This window comes from Chelonia mydas, chromosome 20, assembly GCF_015237465.2.
Source record: "Chelonia mydas isolate rCheMyd1 chromosome 20, rCheMyd1.pri.v2, whole genome shotgun sequence".
NCBI lineage: Eukaryota > Metazoa > Chordata > Testudines > Cheloniidae > Chelonia > Chelonia mydas.
In genome coordinates, this window is record NC_051260.2 from 14,002,580 (window position 1) to 14,030,541 (window position 27,962).

The window sequence follows — 27,962 nt, forward strand, 5'->3', positions numbered from 1 at the left end:
TCTAATACTTAGGTCGGAAGCGATTTGGGGCAGGACTGTCGTTTTGTTCGGTATTTGTGCAGCACCCAGCGCAATTGGGGTCTGGGCTGCGAGTGGGACTTCTAGCTGGTACCGTAATACACCTAATAGTGTTATGCTGGAGGGTGCTGTTGACCTCCCCCACGTGGGTCTGGGATCCACAGAGAATGACAGACCTCATTAAAGCCAATGGGTGCCAAGTGTGGGAGAAGCAATCAAGCCCCTGTAGGCCGTGAGATGGCTACAGACAATGGAGGAGACTGCCCAAAGCACCAGGCTGTATGGCAAGTTAGAGCTGAGGTGGGCCGGCCTGAGGGTGTCACGGGTTGCAGCCCCAGGTGCTAGGAAACAGGCTGCCAGCTGCATGGGTGGAAGGATGAAGGAGCTGTGAGTGGGACCCTGGGAGGAAGCAGAGACAGAGCTCCCCAGGCACAGAGCTCGCTGGAGGGGAAGCTGTGGAGATTTCTGAGCAAGGAACCTGGCTGCTGCTGTTAGTTCCTGCCCTGCTCAGTCGAACAGGACCCCGGGTAACTAAACAAGTCGCATGACTGGAGTACTGTCATGGATGGGTATAAACTGTTCAGGAAGGACAGGCAGGGCAGAAAAGGTGGGGGAGTTGCACTGTATGTAAGGGAGCAGTATGACTGCTCAGAGCTCAAGTATGAAACTGCAGAAAAACCTGAGAGTCTCTGGATTAAGTTTAGAAGCGTGAGCAACAAGGGTGATGTCGTGGTGGGAGTCTGCTATAGACCACCGGACCAGGGGGATGAGGTGGACGAGGCTTTCTTCCGGCAACTCGCAGAAGCTACTAGATCGCACGCCCTGGTTCTCATGGGCGACTTCAATCACCCTGATATCTGCTGGGAGAGCAATACAGCGGTGCACAGACAATCCAGGAAGTGTTGGAAAGTGTAGGGGACAATTTCCTGGTGCAAGTGCTGGAGGAACCAACTAGGGGCCGAGCTCTTCTTGACCGGCTGCTCACAAACAGGGAAGAATTAGTAGGGGAAGCAAAAGTGGATGGGAACCTGGGAGGCAGTGACCAGGAGATGGTCGAGTTCAGGATCCTGAGACAAGGAAGAAAGGAAAGCAGCAGAATACAGACCCTGGACTTCAGAAAAGCAGACTTTGACTCCCTCAGGGAACTGATGGGCAGGATCCTCTGGGAGAATAACATGAGGGGGAAAGGAGTCCAGGAGAGCTGTCTGTATTTTAAAGAATCCTTATTGAGGTTACAGGGACAAACCATCCCGATGTGTAGAAAGAATAGTAAATATGGCAGGTGACCAGCTTGGCTTAATAGTGAAATCCTTGCTGATCTTAAACACAAAAAAGAGGCTTACAAGAAGTGGAAGATTGAACAAATGACCAGGGATGAGTATATAAATATTGCTCGGGCATGTAAGAATGAAATCAGGAAGGCTAAATGACACCTGGAGTTGCAGCTAGCGAGGGATGTTAAGAGTCAGCTCCCAGACTCCTGCACTGGCCAACACAGCATGGGGAGTAGGTAGCCAGCCCTCTGTGGAGAAAGAAGTGGTTAGGGAGGGGGGATTTGATAGCTGCTTGGGTTCTAAAGAGGATGGTTCTAGACTATTCTCAGTGGTAGAAGATGACAGGACAGGGTTTCTTCAGGTATGTTGGCAATAAGAAGAAAGCCAAGGAAAGTGTGGGCCCCTTACTGAATGAGGGAGGCAATCTAGTGACAGAGGATGTGGAAAAAGCTAATGTACTCAATGCTTTTTTTGCCTCTGTCTTCATGAACAAGGTCAGGTCCCAGACTACTGCACTGGGCAGCACAGCATGGGGAGGAGGTGACCAGCCCTCTGTGAAGAAAGAAGTGGTTCGGGACTATTTAGAAAAACTGGACATGCACAAATCCATGGGGCCGGATGCGTTGCATGTGAGAGTGCTAAAGGAGTTGGCGGATGTGATTGCAGAGCCATTGGCCATTATCTTTGAAAACTTGTGGCGATCGGGGGAAGTCCCAGATGACTGGAAAAAGGCTAATGTAGTGCCCATCTTTAAAAAAGGGAAGAAGGAGGATCCTGGGAACTACAGGCCAGTCAGCTTCACCTCAGTCCCCGGAAAAATCATGGAGCAGGTCCTCAAGGAATCAATCCTGAAGCACTTAGAGGAGAGGAAAGTGATCAGGAACAGTCAGCATGGATTCACCAAGGGCAAGTCATGCCTGACTAATCTAATTGCCTTCTATGACGAGATAACTTGCTCTGTGGATGAAGGGAAAGCAGTGGACGTGTTGTTCCTTGACTTTAGCAAAGCTTTTGACACAGTCTCCCACAGTATTCTTGTCAGCAAGTTAAAGAAGTATGGGCTGGATGAATGGACTATAAGGTGGATAGAAAGCTGGCTAGATTATTGGGTTCAACGGGTAGTGATCAATGGCTCCATGTCTAGTTGGCAGCCGGTATCAAGTGGAGTGCCCCAAGGGTCGGTCCTGGGGCCGGTTTTGTTCAATATCTTCATAAATGATCTGGAGGATGGTGTGGTTTGCACCCTCAGCAAGTTTGCAGATGATACTAAACTGGGAGGAGAGGTAGATATGCTGGAGAGTAGGGATAGGATACAGAGGAACCTAAGCAAATTGGAGGATTGGGCCAAAAGAAATCTGATGAGGTTCAACAAGGACAAGTGCAGAGCCCTGCACTTAGGACGGAAGAATCCCATGCACCGCTACAGACTAGGGACCGAATAGCTAGGCAGCAGTTCTGCAGAAAAGGACCTAGGGGTTACAGTGGACGAGAAGCTGGATATGAGTCAAGAGTGTGCCCTTGTTGCCAAGAAGGTCAATGGCATTTTGGGATGTATAAGTAGGGGCATTGCCAGCAGATCGAGGGACGTGATCGTTCCCCTCTATTTGACATTGGTGAGGCCTCACCTGGAGTACTGTGTCCAGTTTTGGGCCCCACACTACAAGAAGGATGTGGAAAAATTGGAAAGAGTCCAGCGGAGGGCAACAAAAATGATTAGGGGACTGGAACACATGAGTTATGAGGAGAGGCTGAGGGAACTGGGGATTGTTTAGTCTACGGAAGAGGAGACTGAGGGGGGATTTGTTAGCTGCTTTCAACTATCTGAAAGGGGGTTCCAAAGAGGATGGCTCTAGACTGTTCTCAGTGGTAGCAGATGACAGAACAAGGAGTAATGGTCTCAAGTTGCAGTGGGGGAGATTTAGGTTGGATATTAGGAAAAAAATTTTCACTAGGAGGGTGGTGAGACACTGGAATGCGTTACCTAGGGAGGTGGTGGTGGAATCTCCTTCCTTAGAAGGTTTTAAGGTCAGGCTTGACAAAGCCCTGGCTGGGATGATTTAATTGGGGATCGGTCCTGCTTTGAGCAGGGGGTTGGACTAGATGACCTCCTGAGGTCCCTTCCAACCCTGATATTCTGTGATTCTATGATTCTAACTTGGCTTTGGATAGAGACTGGGAGTGGCTGGGTCATTACACATATTGAATCTGTTTCCCCATGTTAAGTATCCTCACACCTTCTTGCCAACCGTCTAAATGGGCCATCTTGATTATCACTACCAAAGATTTTTTTTCCTGGTGATAATAGCTCATCTTAATTAATTAGCCTCTTACAGTTTGTATGGCAACTTCCACCTTCTCTGTATGTATATATATATCTTCTTACTATATGTTGCATTCTATGCATCCGACAAAGTGGGCTGTAGCCCACGAAAGCTTATGCTCCAATAAATTTGTTAGTCTCTAAAGTGCCACAAGTACTCCTGGTTTTTCATGCGGATACAGACTAACACGGCTGCTACTCTGACACCAGGAAATGGGGTTCTCTCACTGCTAGGGCAAAAGGAGTGATGGAAGCCTGAGACGGTGGATGGACTCTAGATGTCCTGGGGATAGAGAGATTAGATAGAATGGGGATGGCTGGATGGAAATACACAAAATCATGTTCCAATTCCTATTTGCTGTCCCTCCCAACCTCTGGGTGTGACTTGCCCTGCGGTGCCCAGAGGTGCCTGACCCCAGAGGCACGTCCATCACTGAGTTAGTGAAGGCGAATAACCGTGACTGCTGATTTCCCTCGTGCCTTCCCCATGGGGCAGGGATTGGTGCTCTAACCGCCCCATCTCTGCTGCTCCCTTCCAGGGAATGCCTGGCTGCAGTTTCCTAGGGGCCCGAAGGGGGCAGCAAAGTCCATATTCACCCTTTACGCCCTGCATGCCGTGTCGTTCGTGCTGTGGGCCGTGCTCCTCTCCGTGGCAATTGCGAAGTGTAAGTATCCTGTAGAGCATTTAGGACCATGACAGAGGAACAGTCCTAGTGGAAAAGCCCAGGGGTGCAATCCTGGCTGCATTAAGTCAATGGTCAAACTCTCATTGGCTTCAACAAGGCCAAGATATCACCCCACATGTCCCTCCCAGCCCCAGCCCGTGTCTCTGTCAATGGCCAGGGTGGAATACTGCAGGGGTTGGGTATAATCCCCCATAATGCACTTTGCTGTGCCCTAGTACTGCTAATTGTAAGACAAGGCTCATTAAGTCAGGCCACCCGACCGCCAGCTCACAGCAGTGGGGCCAAGAGGCACCGACTCATGGGTGCTCCGGGGCTGGAGCACCCATGGGGACAAACTAGTGGGTGCTTAGCACCCACCAGCAGCCCCACCAATCAGCTCCTCCCGCTTCCTCCCAGCTCCTCCTGCCCGCCACGATCAGCTGTTCAGCGGCCTGCAGGAGGCACTGGAGGGGGGAAGAGGAGGAGGGGGGGCAGGAAGAGGCAGGGTAGCGGGCGGGAAGAGGTTGGGTGGGGCCTTGGTGAAAGGGGTGGAGTGAGGGCGGGTCAGAGAGAAGGTCCAGCAGCCCCAGGGAAATCACATTGTCTGCGCCTCTGACGGGGCCCCTTCCCAGGGCCTGCACTCTGAGCAGGGACACACTGGGGTGTGATGCTTGAATGTATCCCCATGTGCCACAAGCTAGTACAGTGTGTGTTGGGACCCCCTCTGGCAGCTGCTCCACATCGGATGACAGCCCAACTACTGCTGCCGGCCAACAGAGCTACTCCTTTAGCTCAAGTGGTTCGAGGTCTTTGCTGCAGGGGTCAGATATTCAAACCCTGCTGATGACACCTGGTGGGAGATTACACCAGCTGCAGTGTTGCCAACTCCAGGTGGTTGAATTAAAGCCCCAGCTCCTGGAGTCATGTGATTAGGTGAGACTCTCAGCTTTCATTTAAAAAATGGAGACAGTTTCTAGTTGCAGAGAAAAGCCTGAGAAAGTGATGTGACCATTTTTAAGCCACTCTCATGTTTTTTTTTAACATTTGTGGTTGGCCAGACTGCGCCAGGGCAGGGGTGGCTCAGAGAGGACTGGGAGATTTTCTCCCCCAGACACGAGTGAGCAGTGGGAAGCTGGGAAATAGAAATGCAGTATTCCTCCCTGGGCCATGACTCCAAACTGAAAACTCATCCCTACTCTGAGTCCCCCAAAACCATATAAACAACAGCTGAGGTCTGTCCCTCTTTCTAGACGCAGAGATGTCCAGAGAGCTGGAGGAGATGCGGACTGATCAATCCGTGCTCAGAGCCAGTGGTAACAATTCAGCTTACTCCCAGGTGCCCGTTTGTTGGTATTGCTCTTGTTACCCCTTTGGCCCAAGGCAAAATCTGAGGCCTTGCCGGGTTTGTTCCCGTGAGGGGGGCAAACGCTGCTCCCAGCCAGGTCTGTTCTCGCTGTGACTTGTTTAGTTACCCGGGGTCCTGTTCCACTGAGCTAACTAACAGCAGCAGCCAGGTTCCTTGCTCAGAAATCTCCACCGCTGCCCCTCCAGCGAGCTCTGTGCCCGGGGAGCTCTGTCTCCGCTCTTCCCCGGGTCCCACTCACAGCTCCTTCAGAAGGTGAGGGCAGGCGAGGGTGTGGAGCAGGGCTCAGGCGGAGGAAGGCCGGGGTGGGAGAACAGGAGTAGGAAGCTGAGATGGGGCTGGAGCATCCCAGCCCTGGGTGGCCATGGCAATCTGGGATCCCCCCAAAAGCAGTTCCAGCCTGAGTAAGCAGCATTTGGGATTCATTCCCTGAGATGGAGGCATCGAGGCAGGAAATCCAGGGCCAAGCCCCACCCTTGCGGACTCCTGGCCGGGACGCACCCAATACCCCCAGAGCCTGTGCTGAGGGCTCTGTGTGCACCAGGAGCCCATTCTGAATTGCGGGGGGCGGGGGGGGGAAGCTGATTAACCCTTTAGTGCCAGGGATTCTCACCCCAGTGTGTTCCCAGTCTGGGCTTCGGGGAACAGTCTGGGTTGGGCTGCTACAGAGAGGCTGTTTTTTGTGCCCCAGAATCATTTGGGGGAAAAGCTGGGAGAAGACTGGGGATGGGGGCTATCAAGGCTGAGTCCCCACTCTGGCACTTGGAGCGCAGAAGGTGGGGGCCCGCAAGGATTCTAAAAATTAATACTGGCCACTCCAGGGTTGTATTAAACTCCCAAGGTTACAGCTTTTCTCTGACCTTGGCTTGATAAACGCTGCCACCACCCAAATGCAAAAAAGGCCCGTTGGACCCAGGAAGGAGCACTTGGGAATTCCTCCTTGTGGGGTACCCTGAAGCCCTTTCACCCGTCCGCCCCGGGGAAGAGCTAAGAAAGAAAACAAAGGAAAGCAGCTGTTGCGTGCCAGCCGGAGTGGGGACGAGCTGCGTGCTGCAGTCCCCGACCCAGCACCCCAGCTGGAGCAGGGCCAAGCCGCATGGTGTGGCCTGTGACCCAGCGCCCTGGCAGGTCTGAGACACCATGGCAAGGAGAAGTTTGTGCTGCCATAGCCCATGTAGGTGGCAGCTTCTACCACTGATAATGTGACATCCTCCACTGCATGGGTGTGAACTGAGGGCCTGTAACAGTAATGTCTTGGCCCAGTGGTTAGAGCCCTGCTTTGGGATGCAGTAGTGCTGGCTTCCATCCCTGACTGTGCTGCTGGGTGGCCTTGGTCAAGTCACTGCTCCGCTCTGTGCCGCAGGTTCTCCTGCAAAATGGCCAAATGATGCTTTGTAAAGTGCTTTTCTCTCCCCTGATGAAAGGTACTATCTCCAAGCTGGGCCAAAGGAGCAGCTTTTTTAACTGGTAGTAGGTTGTTATCCCCTAGTGGCCCAGTAATGAGGCTGCTCTGCTAGCAGTTGACACTCTCCCCAGCCCTTTGTTCGTTTGGATAATTCAAGATATAAGCAGAGTCAGAATGAGCTCTCCCCTAACATCTGGTGGTGAGCTGTGGAAAAGGACTTCAGGGGCTGATCTTGTTTGCATGGGCACACCCACCCTGCCTAGCATGATGGGACTACTTGCCCAAATGGTCACTTTGGCTGCTGTGGGATCCCCAGTCTCTTTGTTATTGGAGCAGGAGTAATAAAGGTTGTTATCCTGGTTATGTGAATCAAGGACAGTAGAACCGTACTGGGCATTTTATGTCTGAGGGACTCACCCTTAACTAAGTAGCACTGACCAGGCAAGGGATATGGGTTCCAAAGGCCAGTGAATTAGGAGAAGATTGGGAGTAGGTATTTGTACTTGATGGTATGGGGGTCTGAAACACTATCTTGACTGGTTCTCTTTCCGCTGTGTAATAATAGAGCTAATTTCGACTGAAGTAAGAGTCTTGTTACATGTAGCAGAGCTGAAATAATTGATACCTAGGTCAAAGCATTAGATCTACTGTGGGCTAATGGTTCTGGTGCAAGAAAATTTTCCATGTTTACCAGGAGTGAGGCTCCTCTACTGAGAGCTGAAATCACTGAGAGCTGTGTTAAGTGCAGGGGGCCTGAAGACATATTGGTGAGTGGCTAGTGAGATGACTAGCAGAGAAGTGTGGCCAGCTGGGTGGCTAGTGGGAGAGGCATGGCCAGCTGGGTGGCTGGCGAAAGGGCTGGTGGAGAGGACGGGAGCAGAACCCCACAGAGAGGAGTGGCAATTGGTGGTCGAGGGCCTGAGCAGTGGAGAGTGTGAGGTGCCTCCATACCTCCCCCACTTCCACCCAGGCTGGGAGGTGAACTCTGCAGATGAACTTCTGAACTCTGGGGCTGCACTGACCAAGGACAGCAACTGTGAGTTGGGTGACTTTTGGGTTGCTGGACTTAAGACCCTGAGGGGAAAAGGACATTGCCCAACTTACTTGGGGGTGGGTCTTTTGCTCTTGGTTTGTGTTATGAATCCTGTTTGTGGTGTTTCCCCAACCTAACGCTGCATTGTTTCCATCCTTTATTAAAAGGCTTTTGCCACACGCAGACTCCGTCCTAGCGAGAGGGGAAGTATTGCCTCTTAGAGGCGCCCAGGGCGGTGGTATGTATTTGTCCCAGGTCTCTGCGTGGGGGCTTGAGCCAGTTTTGCATTGTGTTAGTGAAACGGAACCCCTAGATACTGAACCCGGCCCTTGTTGCTGACAAGTCTGACGGGCAGAAGCGTTACATAAATAAAAGACAAACGGAGCGATATTCCTCAGGGGCTGCTTAAATAAAACCTACTCCCTCTTTAGGAGTTTGTTGCACTCCCAGGAACCAGGAGGTAAAACTTCGGAAGATCTGCAAGAGATCTGAACGGAGCAAGCACAGACACCGCAGCCAAGCGCTACCGAAGAACATTTCAAGTGTCATCGCAGAGCGAGGCGGCGAGGTGAAACCGTAGCTGCGTATGTGGAAGAGCTAAAAATATTCGCTGACTAGGGCTCGGTTGGAAATGTCCTACGTGCTGCAGGGCAGATTAGTAACACCACAAACCAATGAGGGACTTCAAGGACGACTGCTGGCAGAAGGGGACGTAACCTGGCCCAAAGCAACAGACACTGGAAGCAGCAGTGAAAAAACTTACAAGCTTTGCCCTTAAAAGGCAGGGACAATCAAAGTGACTCAGGCACCTTAGAGGTGTTTCCGCATCAGTTTGTAACTTTAAAATGGCAGCATCTCAAGCCCCGGAGAGCAGGGCTGGATTTATACCTTATGCGCCCCTAGGCACAGCATCTTCAGCGCCCCCCTGCCTGCAGCTGGCCTTCGTGTTGCACACAATTTTAGAGAGGTAAGGTGCCCCTAGAATGCTCAGCGCCCCGAGGCATGTGCCTACTATGCCTATTTGGAAATCCGGCCCTGCTGGAGGGTAGACCTCAATGGTACGTCTACACAGCATACTAAGCCGGGGCTCTGGCTCAGGTTTAAGACCAACTTCCACACAGGATTTAGTTTGACTCAGGCTTGCAGAGCCTGCTAGGGGGTGGGGTCAGAGCCGAAGTCCCACTGCCATGCAAGTCAGAGCCCAAACGTTTTGTAGTGTGGATGCAGCTTAGCTCCATGTCACCCGACTTGGGTGTGGAGAGTCCGCCAACACTATCTTACAATCCCCAGGGACTGTGCTTCCCAGCCCTTCAATTCCAAAACTTGCCACTTGCTTTCCAGGAACCTTATGTAACATGGGGATACTGATAATGGCCTCCTTTGTAAAGGACATTGAGACCTTCTGAGGAAATGAGCTAGAGAAGAGGTAGGTAGTATTAGGGTGCAGGTCCAACACAGGCTGGTCCGGCCCCTCTCCTCAACAAGGGGTCAGCTGCTGCTCTGGAGGTGAAAGGCTCTTGGTATCTCCTCAACCACCAGGCCCCGTAATGTCCTCGGGACGATGGCCCTCTGGGTTCCTGACCAGGATGTCGGTTATTCTTTCCCCTGAGAATCCACCCTTAAGATTGGAGACTGGCCCACTTCCCACAGCCTTGGGAGATGAGTCAGAGCTGCGGGACACCAGTGTGGTGCTGAGGTGGGCCAGCTACTGCTCTCATTTACCCGGGTGTGGGGCAGGAGTAACTCTACCGAAGTCAATGGGGTTAGGCCTGATTTCCCCGTGGAATATTCCAGCTGCTGGGGGTGGTTCGAACAAGGCTTCCCACGCCCAGGAAAGACAGAGCCTGCTCCCTCCGCCCACCTCAAGGAGCAGCAATCAGCTGTTTGTAGTGAAGCAGCAGCTTCCTCTCCCATGGGAAAACTGCAGTGTCTGGTGGTGGGCTGGAGCAGGGAGGTGTTTCAGACCTGCTCCCCTTTTCCTCCACCTTCTTCACTGCTGTGTAAGTGGGGTTGGACTGAGCTCCCCTCTGATGTGGAGTGATGAGCTGGGGGAACAGACTCCAGGAGCAGACCGTGTTTGCCTAAGCACCCTACTCCGCTGAGGAACTCAGCGGAGGGAACTGCTTCGCCAAAGTGATCCCTTTTGGCTGCTGTTGGGTTACAAATCACTTTAGCAGGGAGTGCAGGGGAATGGCATGTGGTGACCCTGATTGTGTGAGGAAAGGGCAGCAGAACTGTGCTTAGCCTGCCCTGATTGATGCTCACTTGCTAAGCAGTGGGGTAGGGATGCCAAATCCCTGTGAGAGTGAGAGGGAAAGAGGGTCGGGACAGGAGTTTGAAGGCAGAGCTGATTAGACAAACTGGAGAGTCTTTGTTTTATTAAGTTTCAGAGTAGCAGTGTGTTAGTCTGTATCTGCAAAAAGAATAGGAGGACTTGTGGCACCTTATAGACTAACCAATTTATCTGAGCATAAGCTTTTGTGAGCTACAGCCCACTTCATCAGTGAAGTGAGCTGTAGCTCACGAAAGCTTATGCTTATGCTCAAATAAATAAGTTGCTGCAGATGGTGGGGAACCAGAGCTCCCTGATGCCGCAGGTGATGGGACTCCCCACAACTGCTCAGCTGCCATGGGGAGCAGGGGACTATGAAGCTCCCATTCACTGCAGCTGCGGTGGGGGAACCCGGAGCTCCAGGAGCAGTGGGCGCTGAGATGAACCCGCCTCCCCGTTTTGTCAGTATAGTTTTAGTGAAAGTCAGGACAGGTCACAGGCTTCTGTGAATTGTTGTTTATTGCCCGCGACCTGTCCGTGATTTTTACTAAAAATAGCTTTGCCTTATTCATGGTCAGAAGCTTTTGAGTTTTGGTTGTGGGGTTTCCCATATTACTGCCAGGTCCCTTTCCCCTTTTTATTGAAAGTTCTCTTTGTTATACACAGACTCAGTGCTTGTGAGAGGGGATGTAATTGCCTCCTAGAGGCACCTGGGGTGGTCTGAAGTTTTCCCAGATTACTGGGTGGGGGTGTGACGGGTTCGGTCACAGAGATCCCCTTGGGACTGTCACCTGATGTGCTGAAATTACCTCTGAGTCAGTTTTCCCTGCCAGCTTGGGACTCCAGAAACCGGCCTTGTTGAGCCAGACAACTCGCCCGCTGCAACACAGACTAAGGGTCTGGGCCATGCCCCCAAAGCTGAAGACTTTAACTAATAACAGCTCAGCAGGTTACCCCTCTCCAGCACCCAGACACCCAGCTCCCAATGGGATCCAAACCTCAAATACATCTGTTTTACTCTGTATAAAGTTTATTCATGGTAAATTCGTAAATTGTTCGCCCTCTGTATCACTGATAAAGAGATACGTACAGCTGTTTGCTCCCCCAGGTGTTAATCACTTACTCTGGGTTTATTAATATTCAAAAGTGATTTTATTAAGTATAAAGAGTAGGATTTAAGTGGTTTCAAGTAATAACAGCCAGAACAAAGTAAGTCACAAAGCAAAATAAAACAAAATACGCAAGTCTGAGCCTAGGACATTAAGAAACTGATTACAGGTATCAAGTATCAGAGCGTGAGCTGTGTTAGTCTGTATCCACAAAAACAACGAGGAGTCCGGTGAAAACCTTAAAGGCTAACAGATTTATTTGGGCATAAGCTTTCAAGGGTAAAAAACCCACCCACTTGCATCTGAAGAAGTGGGTTTTTTACCCAAGAAAGCTTATGCCAAATAAATCTATTTGTCTTTAAGGTGCCACCGAACTCCTCGTTGTTTTTGATTACAGGTAATATCTCACCCTCAAAGATGTTCCAATTAGCTTCTTTCACAGACTAGAATCCTTCCTAGTCTGGGCCCAGTCCTTTCCCCTGGTACAGTCTTTGTTCCATTCAGCAGACATCTCAGGTGGTAAGTTGTGGTTTTCTCATGACTGGCACCCCCTTTGTCCTGCTCCACTCCCTTTATAGCTTTGGCACAAGGCGGGAATCTTTTGTCTCTTTGGGTCCCCAGCCCTCCTTCTAAATGGAAAAGTACCGGGTTTAAGATGGATTCCATTACCAGGTGACATGGTCACACGTCACTGTAATACCCCTAGTCTCCATTCCCCGTGGGCTGGCCCACACGTACACAGGAAGGCTTTCAAGTAACTAAGGCCATTTACGACTGATTGTTTCTGGAGCACCCTTAATGGCCTCCACTTAATGTTTTTCATCAGTGATACAAGTTTATATCTTATTCTCCTAACTCCAGATATAGAAATAAAACATGCAAACAAATAGGATGAACACACTTAGTAGATTACAAGCTTTCTAAAGACACCCTACAAGGGGTATTTAGCGTAAAGCGTATTCCAGTTATGTCATATTCAGAAGCATATTTCCATAAAGCGTAGGGAGTGCAACATCACCGGAGGCTCCAGCTGGTTCTGTTTTGTATTGGAACTGCTAGGTATTGAACCCGGCCCTGGTTGTTGCCGCCTCCACCTGGCAGAAGGGTTACTCCTGGCAAGAAAAGCAGGACAATGACAATAGGTTCCAAGGCCACGGAGAGTGGAATGTGCAAACTGGCGGGTTGTCTCTGGGAGGCGACACACAAAGCCCCTGGATCCTGACCCATAGGGATAATGGAGCCAAGGGAAATTCTTCACGGTGCTGACTGCTCATTGGGGATGATTCGTCTGCACTGACAAGGTTTCAATCCCAGGGACAATCTGATATATTCAGATCATTACACTGCAAGAGCCAATGCCTGCCTCGTCCACAGTGAGTGACCCCTGGAGCTCTCAGGAGAGCCAAGGGAAGGAAATGCGGAGGGGCCAGGACAGGGCATTCTGTTCTGGTGCCTAAGACATCTAGGATACTCCTCGGTAGTGACCGACTCACTTACACTTCCAGTGACTTTCCCAGATGGCTCATAACCAATCCTGAGTCATTCGGGGGGCAAAGCACCTTTACAGCAGTAAGGAGACCCAGCTAGAGATGAGTGTTTCACAGGCTGGTATTGGAACAGAGCAGAGGACCTCTTACCGTCTTGGTGCTGGTGGTGGGGACAGCAGACATGGATAGATCGGATGTCTGAGATTTCGTGCTGGACGTTCGGAATCCCTTGATCCATCTCCTGTACTCCTCTCTCACCTGGAGAGTGAGGGACACAGTCACTGCACTATGTAACTAACTCTGAGGAGATCAGACATGGCCACCGCGAGGCCGGTGAAGGCGCTGGGTGGGCGCTGACGGGCCGCGGGCATTACCTGCCGATTGAGGAGGCAGTGCACCAGGAAGATGAAGGGTCCCTGCAGGCTGCTGACGATGGTGAATAAATACGCCATGACCGTGCCTGCTGGTCCTACTTGGAGGAGACCAAGGCTCCATGTGCAGCCCAGGATGAAGAGCTGGGCAATGGCTTTAAAGGTCAGTAACCTGGATAAAGGCAGATGGAGAGATCCCGTTACAATAACCCTATGGAGAGCAATTGCATCAGGAGGATCTGGACAGAGTGGGGTGGAAGTACCGGCCCCAGCTTTCCTATGTGGAACAGGGTTACTGTCAAAGCAAACACTGTGGGAATTTGTTCCCATGGATCCTAGATATGCTGTTCCCGTCCTGCAATCCCTCCCTCCCTCCCAGTGCCAAGGACCCTCCAATCCAAGGCATCTGACCCTCCAGGATTGTTTCGTTGCCTTCTTACCTGTGGTCTCTGAGGGTGGACACATCTGCATTGAGGGAGGAGAGTCTGTTTCTCAGGATCCACAGGGTAAGGGCAAAGAACGTTATATTTATCTGTGGGAACAGTGGGAAATATTTCCTGTAAAACATCCCATCTGGGGCTGGTGACTCCAGCTGAGGCAGAGAACTATCCCAGGGGACCGAGCCTAACATTGCAGAAATGGGGACTGCTCATTTCTGGTGGGAATCATCCCCTCTCCTGTGGGAATCATCCCCTCTCCTGGCAGCTCTCGGTCCCTCCCCATGCGTGGAGCTGACAGCACAGCCAGGGCTGAGATGGATCAGTGGGATCACAGAGGCCAGATGCTGCTCAGAGTTCAATATGGAGCCTCTCCAGTGGAGTCAGGAGTTATTTTGGGTTTACACTGGTGTAACTGAGAGCAGGATCTGGCTCAGAGACTCCAGATCCTGCCTCGAGAATACTTCCTGCCACTTTCAGGCTGTAACAAATTCCCCTCCCCGCAACTTCCCCAGGGGTTATGGAGGAATATGTAGGGACATTTGTTTCCCCCCCCACAACAACCACTGCAGAGTGTAGCCCTCTCCCTTCCTCGTTCCTTGGGTCATTAACTAGACTAGATCACACTCTTGCTGTCTTCACTTGGCAAAACTCCTACTGACTTCCATGGGAGCTGTGCCCGAGTAAAGGCTGTAGGCCTGGGGATACAGCTCAGGGACTAATCCCGGGACTGACCACAGCAGACGAGCCAGGCGGGACCTAACTGGGTCTTTCCTTGTGTTTTATGGGCCACATTCTACTACCTGCTTCACTGAAATCAATGGGGTCACAGAGGTGAGAGGAGAATGGGGCCCTGTGGTTCTGTGAGGTACCCACCAGGATTATGGCAGAGACTGGACCCAGGAAGCTCCAATGAAAGCCTCTGTCCTGGCTGAGCCAGCAGCTGCAGGCAGGGAGGAAGAAGAAGGTGACTTTAACGGGATTACGACCCTTTTTCAGCACCGGGGTAGAGAGGGGGTGTCACAGGGCAGCTGGCTCTGAAAAGCGGGTATGTTTCCTTGAGCTAGAATTTACACCTAGGTGTAACGCGCAATTTCCTCTGCTCCCTCCAATGCTCAGGTTACACCAACTGAGACTCCATCCAGATTCACTGAAACACCCTTAGATTTACCTGGCCAGGTTCCTGGGGCTGGCTGAGATGGGCTCATCTGAGATGGGCTCACTATGAGACCAGAGCGTGGAGGGGTCCCAGATGGCTTTCCACCACTTTCACAGCTTCTGAATCCCAGGAGATAACGGCAGATCAGTCTGGTTAAATCTATTTCTGAAGTGTTCACCCATATATGCCAGGCTAGTATATCACATGATCAATAGGTATGATTCACATTACATATATTAATATGGATAGTATGTGCTTAATGCATATAACATTCTATTGTATGTGCACTTCTAGCAGTTACATGGCCTGGAATGGTGGCCTGTGTCTTTCTATAGTCTTGTTCACCTTTGCTAAGTATCCCATGATATCTCGCATGAGCCAGGAAACCTGTAAGGATCAGCACATATGTAGTAACAGGCAGGGAGTTACTCTCATTGGAATGTCCCAAAAATAAGGACGATGTATACGGGACAAGCCTAGGAGGTGCCGTCACGCTCTTGGTACCTGGAATTCCTGAGTCCAGAACAAAGAGCCAAGGGGTACCGTATGGTACCAGAAAAACAAGGTAGAAAGATGGTAGGTTAAGACTAGCCTCAGAGGATACATACAGTACCTCTTTCCTTGTAAACAGGTTGAGTATAAAAGGGACAGCTTTAGGGGTCTGACTTTGGATGCAAGCCTTCTTAGTAAGGTGAATTCAGCACTGCTGCAGGAGACGGGTTCCCAGAAATTGGAGTTGTATTGAACTTTGTTCTTGTAATATGCTGTTACTGACTTCTAGCAATAAACCGGACCGACACTGGTTATTTGGTCTCTTGTGCATATTGCATAATGAACCAAAGTGTGGTTGAGCAATTGACCATATGGTTTACCAACAGAAGGGAAAACCCCGAATCTTCGGAACTGGAAAGGTTTGTGGGCTGCATCCCGTGGCGGCACTGATCAGCTGTGCAGCGGAGCCACCAAAGGCACCACGGATCAGCTGTTTGGAGGGGCCACCCATCAGCTGTTCCAGTTGTCTCAGAGCCACAGCCACCAGTGTGCCCATGTCTGGCCCTGGGAGCAGAGCAGGGGCCGTGTCAGAGTTCCCTCCCCACTCTGAACTCTAGGGTACAGATGTGGGGACCTGCATGAAAGACCCCCTAAGCTTATTTCTACCAGCTTAGGTTAAAACTTCCCCAAGGCACAAATTCTTTGCCCTTGGATGGGACACTGCCACCACCAAGTGATTTAACAAAGAATTAGGGAAAGGGTCACTTGGAGGTCCTGGTTCCCCAGTATATCCCCCCAAGCCCTTACACCCCCTTTCCTGGGGAGGCTTGAGAATAATATCCTAACCAGTTGGTTACAAAGTGATCACAGACCCAAACCCCTGAGTCTTAGGACAATAGAGAAATCAGTCAGGTTCTTAAAAGAAGGATTTTTTAAAAAAAGATAAAAGAATCACCTCTGTAAAATCAGGATGGAAGATAACTTTACAGGGTAACAAAAAGATTCAAAAACACAGAGGATTTCCCCTCCAGGCAAAACTTGAAAGTTACAACAACAGGGATAAACCTCCCTCTTAGCACAGGGACAATTCACAAGTTAAAACAAAAGATACTCTAATGCATTTCCTTACTATTACTTACTATTTCTGTAATATTAGATGTATCATTTCAGTGGGAGCTGGATTACTTGCTTGGTCTCTCCCTCCGTCACTGGGGAGAACACACACAGAGCACTAAACAAAGCCTTTCCCTGCCCCCCAGATTTGAAAGTATCTTCTTTCCCCATTGGTCCTTCTGGTCTGGTGCCAAATGGGTTATCTGAGCTTCTTAACCCTTTACAGGTAAGGAGGGATTTTATGCTACCTGTAGCTGTATAATGATGACACGCCCCCCAGATCACAAATGGTGCTGGACAGCCTGCTTCACACTGGCTGTGGCTTCTTCCTGGAGCTCTAGGAGAAAACAGAATTAATAAGACACATGCACCTCTAGATATACTACTGACTATAGACACCTAACAATATTTTCCACATTTCAAGAATGATTTTAACCAGTTGACTCTGGAAAACTTTCATGGGAGAGTGCATCAGCCACTTTGTTAGAAGCTCCTGAAATTGTTGTATTTCAAAATCAAAATCTTGGAGAGCTAAACTCTATCGAAGAAGTTTTTTGTTATTGTCCTTGATGGTATGAAGCCACTTCAGTGCAGCATGGTCGGTTTGTAGGTGGAAATGCCGTCCCCAAACGTATAGGCGTAGCTTCTCCAAAGTGTACACAATGGCGTAACATTCCTTTTCGCTGATTGACCATTGGCTTTCCCTCTCAGACAGTTTTTTGCTGAGAAACACGACAGGACAGAATTCTTGATCCGGTCCTTCCTGCATTGAAACTGCTCCCACACCACGCTCAGAGGCATCTGTGGTTACTAGGAAAGGTTTGTCAAAGTCTGGGGCCCTTAGCACAGGGTCAGACATGAGTGTCGCTTTAAGCTGGTTAAAGGCCTTCTGACACTCTTCAGTCCACTGAACTGCATTTGGCTGTTTCTTTTTGGTTAGGTCTGTCAGTGGGGCGGCGATTTGGCTGTAGTGCGGTACAAATGGACTGTAATATCCGGCCAAGCCTAAGAAGGATTGGACCTGTTTCTTTGTCTTTGGGACAGGCCACTTTTGGATGGCAGTCACTTTGACCTTTAGGGGGTTGATAGTTCCTTGACCCACCTGGTGTCCAAGGTAAGTCACTCTGTTTAGGCCTATTTGACACTTTTTAGCCTTAACAGTTAGCCCTGCCTCCCTTATGCGCTCGAAGACTTTTTGCAGATGCTCCAGGTGTTCTGCCCATGAATCAGAAAAGATGGCCACATCATCAAGGTAGGTGAGTGCAGATTCTCCCAATCCTGCTAGGAGACTATCTACAAGTTTTTGGAAAGTGGCGGGTGCATTTAGCAGGCCGAAAGGGAGTACATTACATTCATACAGCCCTACATGTGTGGTGAAGGCTGACCTTTCCTTGGTGGATTCATCCAGCGGTACCTGCCAGTACCCCTTGGTTAAGTCCAAGGTAGAGATGAACTGGGCCCGTCCCAGTTTCTCTAATAGTTCATCTGTGCGTGGCATTGGATAGTTATCTGGGTGAGTTACAGCATTTAGCTTACGGTAGTCCACGCAAAAGGGTATCTCCCCATCTGGTTTGGGAACTAGAACCACTGGAGATGCCCATGCACTGCCAGAGGGGCAGATTACACCCATCTGTAGCATGTCCCAGATCTCCTATTCTGTAGCAGTTTTGGCTTGAGGAGACACCCGGTATGGTTGGGCTCTAATTGGTTGAGCATTGCCTGTGTCAATGGAGTGGTATGCCAGTTCAGTCAGTCCTGGGGTGGCTGAGAACATCAGCGTGAAGCTAGTGCACAGCTCCTTGATCTGTTGGTGCTGCATACATCCCAGGGTCATTGAGAGGTTCATCTCCTCCACGCCACCGTCACTTTTTCCTTCGTAGTAGACGCCTTCAGGCCACTCAGCGTCATCTCCTCCCTGGGCTGTAAACTGACAAACCTTTAATTCTCTGGAATAAAAGGGCTTTAGAGAATTAACATGGTACACCTTAGGCTTTAGGTTTGAGGTGGGGGATGCTATGAGATAGTTAACAGCTCCCAGGCGCTCCTGGACTGTAAATGGCCCTTCCCATGACGCTTCCATCTTATGGGCCTGGAGCGCCTTCAAGACCGTGACCTGGTCCCCTACTTTAAAGGAATGTTCTCTGGCATGTTTATCATACCAGGCCTTTTGCTCTTCCTGAGCATCTTTTAGGTTTTCTTTAGCAAGGACTAAAGAGGTTTGGAGGGTGTTTTGTAGGTTGTTTACAAAGTCCAGAATGTGAGTTGCTGGAGAAGGCGTAAACCCCTCCCATTGCTGCTTCACCAACTGTAATGGCCCCTTAATCTCGCGGCCATACACAAATTCAAATGGTGAAAACCCTAAACTGGTGAAAACCCTAAACTGGTACAGCCCTGTAGGGAAAGAGCAACTGCTGCAACACTAGGTCCCAATCTTTGGAGTGCTCATTTACGAATTAACGTATCATGCCCCCCAAAGTTCCATTAAACTTCTCCACCAAGACATTTGCTTGATGGTGGTAAGGGGTGGCAACCAAGTTGTTCACCCCATGAGTTTCCCAAAGGCTTTTCATGGTTCTTGCCAGGAAATTAGTTCCTGCCTCTGTAAGGATGTTGGAGGGCCAACCTACCCTGGCAAAAATGTCTGTTAATGCCTGGCACACACTTTTAACTCTGGTGTTGCTTAAAGCTACTGCTTCCGGTCATCGTGGGGAAAATCCATGAAAGTCAGTATGTACTGCTTTCCTCTGGGTGTCTTTTTTGGGAAAGGACCCAGAATATCCACAGTTACTCGCTGAAATGGGACCTCAATGATGGGGAGTGGCTGGAGAGGGGCTTTGACCTGGTCTTGGGATTTTCCCACTCTTTGGCACACCTCACAAGACCGGACATAGGTAGAAACGTCCTTGCCCATTCCCTCACAGTGGAAGGACCTCCCCAAACGGTCTTTGGTCCTGTTCACCCCAGCATGGCCACTAGGATGATCGTGGGCTAAGCTCAAGAGCTTTACCTGGTACTTAGTTGGAACTACCAACTGTTCCAGCTGAGGATGGCAGTCTTCCCGGTGCCCACCAGAAAGAGTTTCCTTGTATAAAAGTCCTTTTTCTACAACAAACCTGGATTGATTAGAAGAGTTGAGAGGCGGTGGGTTGCTCCATGCTGCCGTCCAAGCTCCCTGGAGGCTTTCATCTTCTTCCTGCTTGGCCTGGAACTGTTCTCTTGATGCTGGAGACACCAGTTCCTCATTGGATTGTGGACCTAGGCTTGGTCCCTCTGGAAGCAATGCAGGGGATGGGGCGGTTTCTGTTGACGGTGAACCGCTCTCCGCTGGTGCACTATGGGGTATTTCAGGCTCTGGCTCAGCCTCTTGTGTAGGGTTATCTGCTGCTGCCAGTGCAGGCTCGGGGGTGCCCTCTGGTGTTGGGGTTGTAGACAGGGTTGCAACATTGGATTCAGCGCTGGCAATGGTTCTGGTGCCGGTGGCTCCGCCCATTCTGGTTTTGGGACTGGTTCTGGTTGGGTCTCTGGGACTGGACTCACTGTTGCTGTTGCAGTTGTTGGCAGAGGGTCTGGTTCCACCACCTCAGTCTGGGTCTCCGGTAACACAGACGGGGCCCTGGTAGAAGGCTCAGGAACAGGGATAGGTGTGAAGGCTTGCTTAGCCTGGCTGCAGGTGACCATTCCCACCCTCTTGGCTAGCTTCACATGGTTGGCCAAGTCTTCCCCCAGCAGCATGGGAATGGGATAATCATGATAGACTGCAAAAGTCCACATTCCTGAACAGCCCTTTTACTGGACAGGCAAGTTGGCTGTAGGCAAGTTTAAAGAGTTTGACATGAAGGGTTGAATCGTCACTTGGGCCTCTGGGTTGATGAATTTGGGGTCCACTAAGGATTGGTGGATAGTTGACACCTGTGCTCCAGTGTCCCTCCATGAGATAACCTTTTCCCCACCCACACGCACAGTTTCCCTTCACTCTGAGGGTATCTGGGAGGCATTTGGGCCTGAGGACCTTTGGTGTGATTTTGGTGTAATGAACTGCAATTTGTTGGGGTTCTTGGGGCAGTTGGCCTTCCCATGCCCCAGCTCATTACATTTAAAGCTGATGGGTCACTGGGGTGAGGTGAGTTGCTGGAGACTGGTGTGGTGGGACAATAAGGTGCTTGGGGTTTTCCTTGGGATGTAGGTGGGGCCTTGGGCTGCACCCCGGTGGTAGGGTGTTATTTCGGGTTGCCCCTTCTGATATCCGCTCCAACTGCTACCAGCTTTTTTCTTTTCCGCCACCTCCACCAAAGAGGGCACAAACAAAACCGCTCTCCCCTTCCCTCCAGATTTGAAAGTATCTTCTTTCCTTATTGGTCCTTTTGGTCAGGTGCCAACCAGGTTATCTGAGCTTCTTAACCCCTTACAGGTGAAGTGATTCTGGACTTCTGGCCAGGAGGGATTTTATGTTACTGCATACATAAAGGTCGTTACCTTTCCCATTATATTTATGACATACTTGTATCTCAATATGTTTGATTCTAAGTATCCTTAGTGAAGCATTTGGTCAGCTTCTTGAGAAAGGACTATTCTCAGTAAGTGCCCAATCAAGAAACACTTAGCGGACAATGGACTTTGGGAGACGCCAATCCACATCTGAGCTTTCCTGGGAACGTTCAAACTAACATGTAAACAATGGTGTCGGCCTGCAAAAAGCTGAATCATTCCTGGATGTGTGACTTGCCCAGGTGGCTGCAAACTCCATCTTGTTGCTGTGACTGCACAGGAAAACAAAGGGGTTTCTGCCCACAAGGGAGAGAATATAAAAGGCCCTGGAAGCCTCTCCATTTCGTCTTCAGCTGGCTTAAGAGATGGTCTCTCCACCCCCAAGAGATGCCTGAAAGAGAGTGGAACAGAGGACAGTAACTATAGGGGTGTGAGTGATTGCTGAGCTCAGACTAGGAAGGAGTCCAGTCTGTGAAAGCTGCTTATTAGAATATCTCTAAGGGTGAGATTTACCTGTGTGCAGTTTCTTAATGTATTAGGCTTAGACTTGCGTGCTTTGTTTCATTTTGCTCAGTAACTTAGTTTGTTCTGTCTCTTATTACTTGGAACCAATTAAATCCTACTTTTTATACTTAATAAAATCACTTTTGCTTATTATTGAACCCAGAGTTAGTGACTAACACTTGGGGAGCAAACTGCTATGCACATCTCTCTATCAGTGTTATAGAGGGTGGACAATTTATGAGTTTGCCCTGTATAAGCTTTATACAGAGTAAGATGAATTCATGTGGGGTTTAGGCTCCCAGAAAGACTGAATACTGGGTGCTGGGAAAGTCTCCGTTAACGAAGAAGCCCCTGAGCTGAGTGGATCTCAGTTTCAATGAACTGCAGGGGGGCGTGGCCCAACCTCTTGCTCTGTGCTGTAATTGACTGGAGTGTCTGACTCAGCAAGACAAGAGTAGAGGAAAGCCTTCTCTGGCAGGGGCGTATGTTCTCAGTGGTATGCCAGCACATCTAGTGACTGTCTTAAGGGGGTTTCTGTGACCAAACCTGTCACACCTGGAGTTTAGCAGCTTGCCTTCAAGGGGGTTATGTGAAAATCCTCTTAATGTGCCAGAGATGAGTCTGGATGTAAATAAAACACAGAGGGAGTTTGTTGTGGCTCCACAGAGCAATGCTTCTGTAGAGCAAGAAAAAGCGGATTGTTGCTTAGAAAGGCTTCTCCTGAAGAGAAAAATCTTTGCTGCAACTGATGGGTGTGGAAGTGAGAGGGGAGCGCGAGACAACAGCCCCCCCTGCCCGAAGGGTCCCCTGGGCTCATCGTCTCTTCCCGCCTTAGGGGCATGGCCCGCGGGGCGCCCAGGGCAGCACGCCAGGCCCCGCAGCACCAGCCCCCGCTCACCAAATTGCTGCCGCGGAACAGGCCGGGTGACGCTGGAGACAGCGACCCGCGCAGCAGCCCCCGGGGCTGTTCTCGGCCTGCAGCCGGGCCCCACGAGCCTGGACCCCGCAGGGACCCCGGCTGGGCCCGGCTCCAGCAGCCTGGCCCCTGAGCTCTGCGCGTGGCAGGAGGCGAGCCCACCACGTGCCCCCACTCCCCACTCTCCCAATGGCTTCTTGCCCCCTGGGGGAATCACATGACGGGGGGGGGAGGAGACGGGACCAGCTGGGGAGGCTTTGCCTGTTTGTAGCACGGGGCGCGGGGCGGGGGGGAAGCAGCCCCAGCCCCCGATCCCGCTCAGGTGCTTCCTCAGCTGGCCCCAAGTGCTGTGTCTCCCGCCAAGCCTGCCCCCTTCACTCACCCCGCCCCCGGTACGGTTCTGGCTCTTTGGGCCGCCGCCGGGACCCTCGCACACCTAGGCACCGCCCACGAGGCTCCCCATTGGTGGTGGCCTCCCGCCTCTCCCCTTGGCTCCCAGGCGCTATTTAAGCGAGGAGGCGGCGGCAGGAGCATCAAAGTGAATCCCTGGCTGGCTGCCATGTTGTACCTGCCTCCTGGGTCCGGTCTGGTCCCTTCCCTCCTGCCCTGTTTCAGATCCTCTGGCTACTGACTCCAGCTCCAGGCTCTATTCCTGACTCTGACTGTGGCTCTGATCCTTGGCTTGACTCCCACCTCTGGTTCCTGAGCTCCCTGGCTCTGACCATTAGGCCTGGCTGCCGGTGGGCTGTGATAGCTCCCCACCGCCCTGCACTCCTGAACCCAGAGCGAGACTCTCCTGCCCCCAATCCCATGGCTCATCTAGAGCCTGATCCTCCCCCAGAGCCCTGCACCCCTAAACCAGAGGGGTATCCTGCAGCACCCCATCCCAGCTGGGTGCTCATCCCCTGCCCACACCCATGTGGGCTCTGTCCCTGTTCTCAGCCTGGGACATTAAGGAGAGGAAGACCAGGAACGTACGATAAAAGCCCAGAGAACACCTCCTTGGGGGTCAGCTTGACCTAACCGCAGCGCTCGGGGGGACAAGTGGTGATGTAGCTACTTCTCATTTTTCAGCGAAGATCTGGCCTCACTTACCCCTCCCTTACTGCCTGGCGCTGATCTTACCCATTAGTCTCCCCTCGGGTGTGGGGCTGGGGACCACCGGTGCAACTGAGCAGACGTTGTCAGGCTCGGGGACGTCAGTGCTGATGGGACATGGTTCGACAAGCTGGTGGGTTGGCCGCGCCTTGGTCTGGTCCATTATGGTTGTTGCTGTAGTTGGATTGGGCAGGAATCTCAGTGTGTGTGTGGAGGGCTCTCCATGGCCCATCTGGGCTCTACGCAAGGGGGGGTGGGCTCTTGCCTCCTTGGGGCAGGAAAGAACAGGATTTGGGGAGGAGGTGATGCCACCTCAGATCCCTGCACCCCATAATAATCTCTAGCTCTTCAGATCATGTTGCAAAGGCGACCTGGTCTCACAAAGTCCCCAGCCCTTCACCAGAACATCTCGAGCGCCTGGCTCATGCTGGACCCTCAGGGACGAGGAGGCCCAGCACTGTCGGGCGCAATTTGGTGGCCATGATGACGAGGGGGGGCTCAGGGGTGACCAGTTCATGAGAGGGGGGATCTGAAAAGGGGGGAAATGGCACTGATAACCCTGTCCTGACCACACCCTCGCTCTTACCCTCCCCCAGCACTGAGCAGGACGCACTTTGGATCAAGCCTGACAATAATTAAAGGGGCAGGGATCGGTGTGTAGCATCTTTAGCTAAAAGAGCTTTTCTCCCTGCTGTGTCTCAGGCATTTGAATTAAAAGGGCACCCGCAAAAATGAAAAGGATGAAGCTGAAGGGTCAAACTCTGCTCCCAGTTACATCAGTGTAAATCTAGTGTGAAGGCAATAGTGTGACTCAGGATTTACACTGGTGTAAATGGGAGCCGATGTTGGATCAAATAGCTTCTAAAACTTTATTGGCAAATAATCATGTCCCCTGCCAGGCAGTGAGGTTTCCCCCGCACAGGGTGTGATGCTGTCAGTCCTGCCAGCTCCCCAGTCACCCCCGGGGCTTCCATGGATGGCAGGGTAGGTGAGACCCCCATTTCTGATCTGTTTTTGAAAAGAGAAAAAAAACAAACTGCTTTTTGAACTTTCTTCCAGCACCACGAAGGAGCAAAAAGGGCGGGAACCAGACTGCCACCCCTAGAGAATGAGCAACACACGGAGCAGCAGCTTCCTCATCAGCCAGCAAAGGAGCTAGCATGTCTCACCGTGGGGAGGGGACAGACCCCCAGCCCATGTTCCTGGGTCCTCCTGGTCCTGCTGAGGTTCTCCAGCCAGGTTGGGCATCTGCTCTGGGTCCCCTCGGATCACTCAGTCATGCAGGCATCTTCCTCTCTGGGGCCAAGGGTATCGGGCTGGGTGGGTGCCCCATGTGCTCTGCTGTTAGTTCCTACTGGGCTTCCTGCCCCGTAAGAGGGTGTCTTATACATGCGGTGACTCAGGCGCTCCTGTGGTGAGGCCTGCGTGGGCAATGTCAGGGCCCCGCCCCATCACCCTGCCTCCTGCGTCGGGCGGTGGTGACCCTGAGTGAGTCACAGTGTCAAAGAGGGAACAGCTCTGTTAGGTCCCATCTGGTCCATCGTCCCAGAGCAGGACTATTCTCCCAAGGCTAGTTTTAAATATGGCATAACCGGCTGGGTTGTCGGGATCAGGGATTGAACCCTGGACCTCTGGGGTGAGCTGCTACGACCTGAGCTAAAAGAGGCACTGCAGTAGCAGGCTCATAAACATCCCTCTGGGGTCCCACCACTGCAGGGAGACAGGGTATGGCCATATGAGTTAGGCAAATGTCCCTAGCCATGGAGCTCCCAATCTGCCCCCAAGGGAAGAGATTCCCAGTGGCAGCATCACACAGTATTTCCTGGTGTGAGTATAGGGGGTGAACAGTGAGGTGGCAAAATTTGAAGACAATACAAAACTATTCAAGCTAGTTAAGGCCAAAGCTGACGGCAAAGAGATACAAAAGGATCCCAGGAAACTGGGTGACTGGGCAACAAGATGGCAGATGACATTCAGTGGTGACAAGTGGAAAGTAATGAACATTGGCAAACATAATCCCAACTACACACACAAACGGATGGGGTCTAAACTCGCTGTTACTACGCAAGAAACGGATCTTGGCGTCATCGTGGAGAGTTCTCTGAAAACATCCACTCAATGTGCAGCGGCCGTCGCAAAAGCCAAGAGAACGTTAGGAACCACTAGGAAAGGGCTAGATGACAGAAAATATCATTGTGCCTCTATTTAGAGCCATGGTACGACCACCCCTTGAATACTGCATGCAATTCTGAGTGCCCCATCTCTGAAAGGATATATTAGAATTGGAAAAGATGCAGAGAAGGGCAATGGAAATTATTAGGGAGCTGGAACAACTTCTGTATGAGGACAGATTGGAAAGACTTGCACTGTTCAGCTTGGAAAAGAGACACTTAGGGGGGATGTGATAGAGGGCTGTGACATCATGAGGAAGTGACTAGGGAAGTGTTATTTACCCCACTGCAAGAACCAGACGTTGTCCAAGGAAATTATTAGGCAGCAGGTTTAAAACTCACAAAGGGAATTGTGAAGGCCAAAAGCATAACAGGTGTGACAAAGTTCCTCCTCTACCTTGGTGGGTCTTGCGCTTATTGGCGAATTTGCTCGCCTTGGAGCTTCATGGCAGCCCTCAGCTTGGCCGTTTTTCTGAACCCACAGTCCAGGTCGACTCCTCCTGTGTCTGACCAGGAGTTGGGAGGATTTGGAGGGAACCCGGGCCCGCCCTCTACTCCGGGTTCCAGCCCAGGGCCCTGTGGAATGCAGCTGTCTAGAGTGTCTCCTGGAACAGCTGTGCGACAGCTACAACTCCCTGGGCTACTTCCCCACGGCCTCCTCCCAACACCTTCTTTATCCTCACCATAGGACCTTCCTCCTGGTGTCTGATAACGCTTGTACACCTCAGTCCTCCAACAGTCTGCGTTTCTCACTCTCAGCTCCTAGTGCCTCTTGCTCCCAGCTCCTCACACGCACATCACAAACTGAAGTGAGCTCCTTTTTAAACCCAGGTGCCCTGATTATCTGAGCATAAGCTTTCGTGAGCTACAGCCCACTTCATCAGCTTATGCTCAAATAAATTGGTTAGTCTCTAAGGTGCCACAAGTCCTCCTGTTCTTTTTGTTTTGTTTTGTTAGGCGATCGCTAGAGCTGAAATCACTGAGAACCAGGTCTAGCCGCTGAGCCTTAGGGCACGTCCACGCTGAACACGCTGCATCGGCACAGCTGCACCGAGGCCACCATGGCACTTTAATGGAGAGAGCTTCTCCCGTGGGTGTAGTTAATCCACCTCCCCAGGAGGCGGTAGCTGTGTCGATGGGAGAAGCTCTCCTGCCCACCCAGCTGTGTCTACACAGGGGGTCAGGCTGGGATAACTACATCGCACAGGGGGCGGGGGGGGCGGTTTTCTCACCCCCCGGAGCGACGTAGTTATACCGACGTAGGTCTGTAGGTCAGAGCAGACCTCAGTTGTATATGCGGTGGTGGCCACAGCATATGAGGTGTTTCTCGACGTCATCTCCCCACCTCCCGCCCCTCCGGCGGGAGTTGAACTCACGTGAACGCTCTGAATGCTGAGCCTTCGCCGACCAAGGACAGCAGCTGTGAGTGGGGTGCAGGGGAGGGAAAGCGCAAAGGCAGGTTAAAGGAGAATTTGTTGGACTTTCACACCGCCAGGGGAGAAACTGAGGCAAAGGACAGTGCCCAATATATTCTGGGGTAGGAGTTTGCTCATGGTTCAGGCTACGATTATGTCACGGAGGTCACGGACTTGAGCCTTTCCCCTCCAATTAGCTCTGCCCCCCAGTAATCCCCACCCAAGAACTGATCAGGGGGCAGGAGCTCCCTAGCCTGATGGGGGAGGAAGGCCACCGGTCACCTCACCCCTGACGCCTGCGATGGGCCCTACTTGGCGAGGCCCTGCTGCCTGGACCCGTCTCCTCCCGGAGGGGCTGGGCCGCGATGCTGATCTTCTTGATGCCATGGAAGGGGGCAGCGTGGGGCGTGCCGGCATGGATGGGAAAGGCCGTCTCCACTACCAAGTATCCCCAGCTCCACCACGACGGGTGGCGGGGGGACCCTCTGCAGTTGCCTAACCACAGCGGGAAGAGGGGAGACCCCCCCTCCGATCTCTCAGCCACTGCAGGGAGTGAGGGGACCCCACAGCAGCCCAGCCTCCCGTGGGCAGTGGGGGACCCTAAACCTCCCAGTTGCTGCAGGTGGCGGGGAACTGGAGCTCCCTGATGCCGCAGGTGATGGGACCCCCCACAACTGCTCAGCTGCCGTGGGGAGCAGGGGACTATGAAGCTCCCATTCACTGCAGCGGCGGTGGGGGACCCCGGAGCTCCAGGAGCAGTGGGCGCTGAGATGAACCCGCCTCCCCGTTTTGTCAGTATAGTTTTAGTGACAGTCAGGACAGGTCACAGGCTTCTGTGAATTGTTGTTTATTGCC

General features: G+C 51.6%; 1 protein-coding gene across 2 annotated transcripts in view; it reads right to left on the reverse strand.

Annotated features, from left to right (window-relative positions):
• Positions 1–12,346: 12,346 nt before the first annotated feature.
• The window catches only part of LOC119564798 (adhesion G protein-coupled receptor E3), a 56,950-nt gene continuing 41,334 nt past the window's right edge, over positions 12,347–27,962 (reverse strand). For both annotated transcript variants that reach the window (XM_043533047.1, XM_043533049.1), the window contains exons 17-20: positions 13,758–13,849; positions 13,321–13,489; positions 13,097–13,204; positions 12,347–12,571 (exon numbers count right to left, since the gene is read on the reverse strand). In XM_043533047.1, coding sequence (XP_043388982.1) covers positions 12,566–12,571; positions 13,097–13,204; positions 13,321–13,489; positions 13,758–13,849 — 375 coding nt within the window. In that variant the 3' untranslated portion in view covers positions 12,347–12,565. The remainder of the gene's footprint in view (positions 12,572–13,096; positions 13,205–13,320; positions 13,490–13,757; positions 13,850–27,962) is intronic.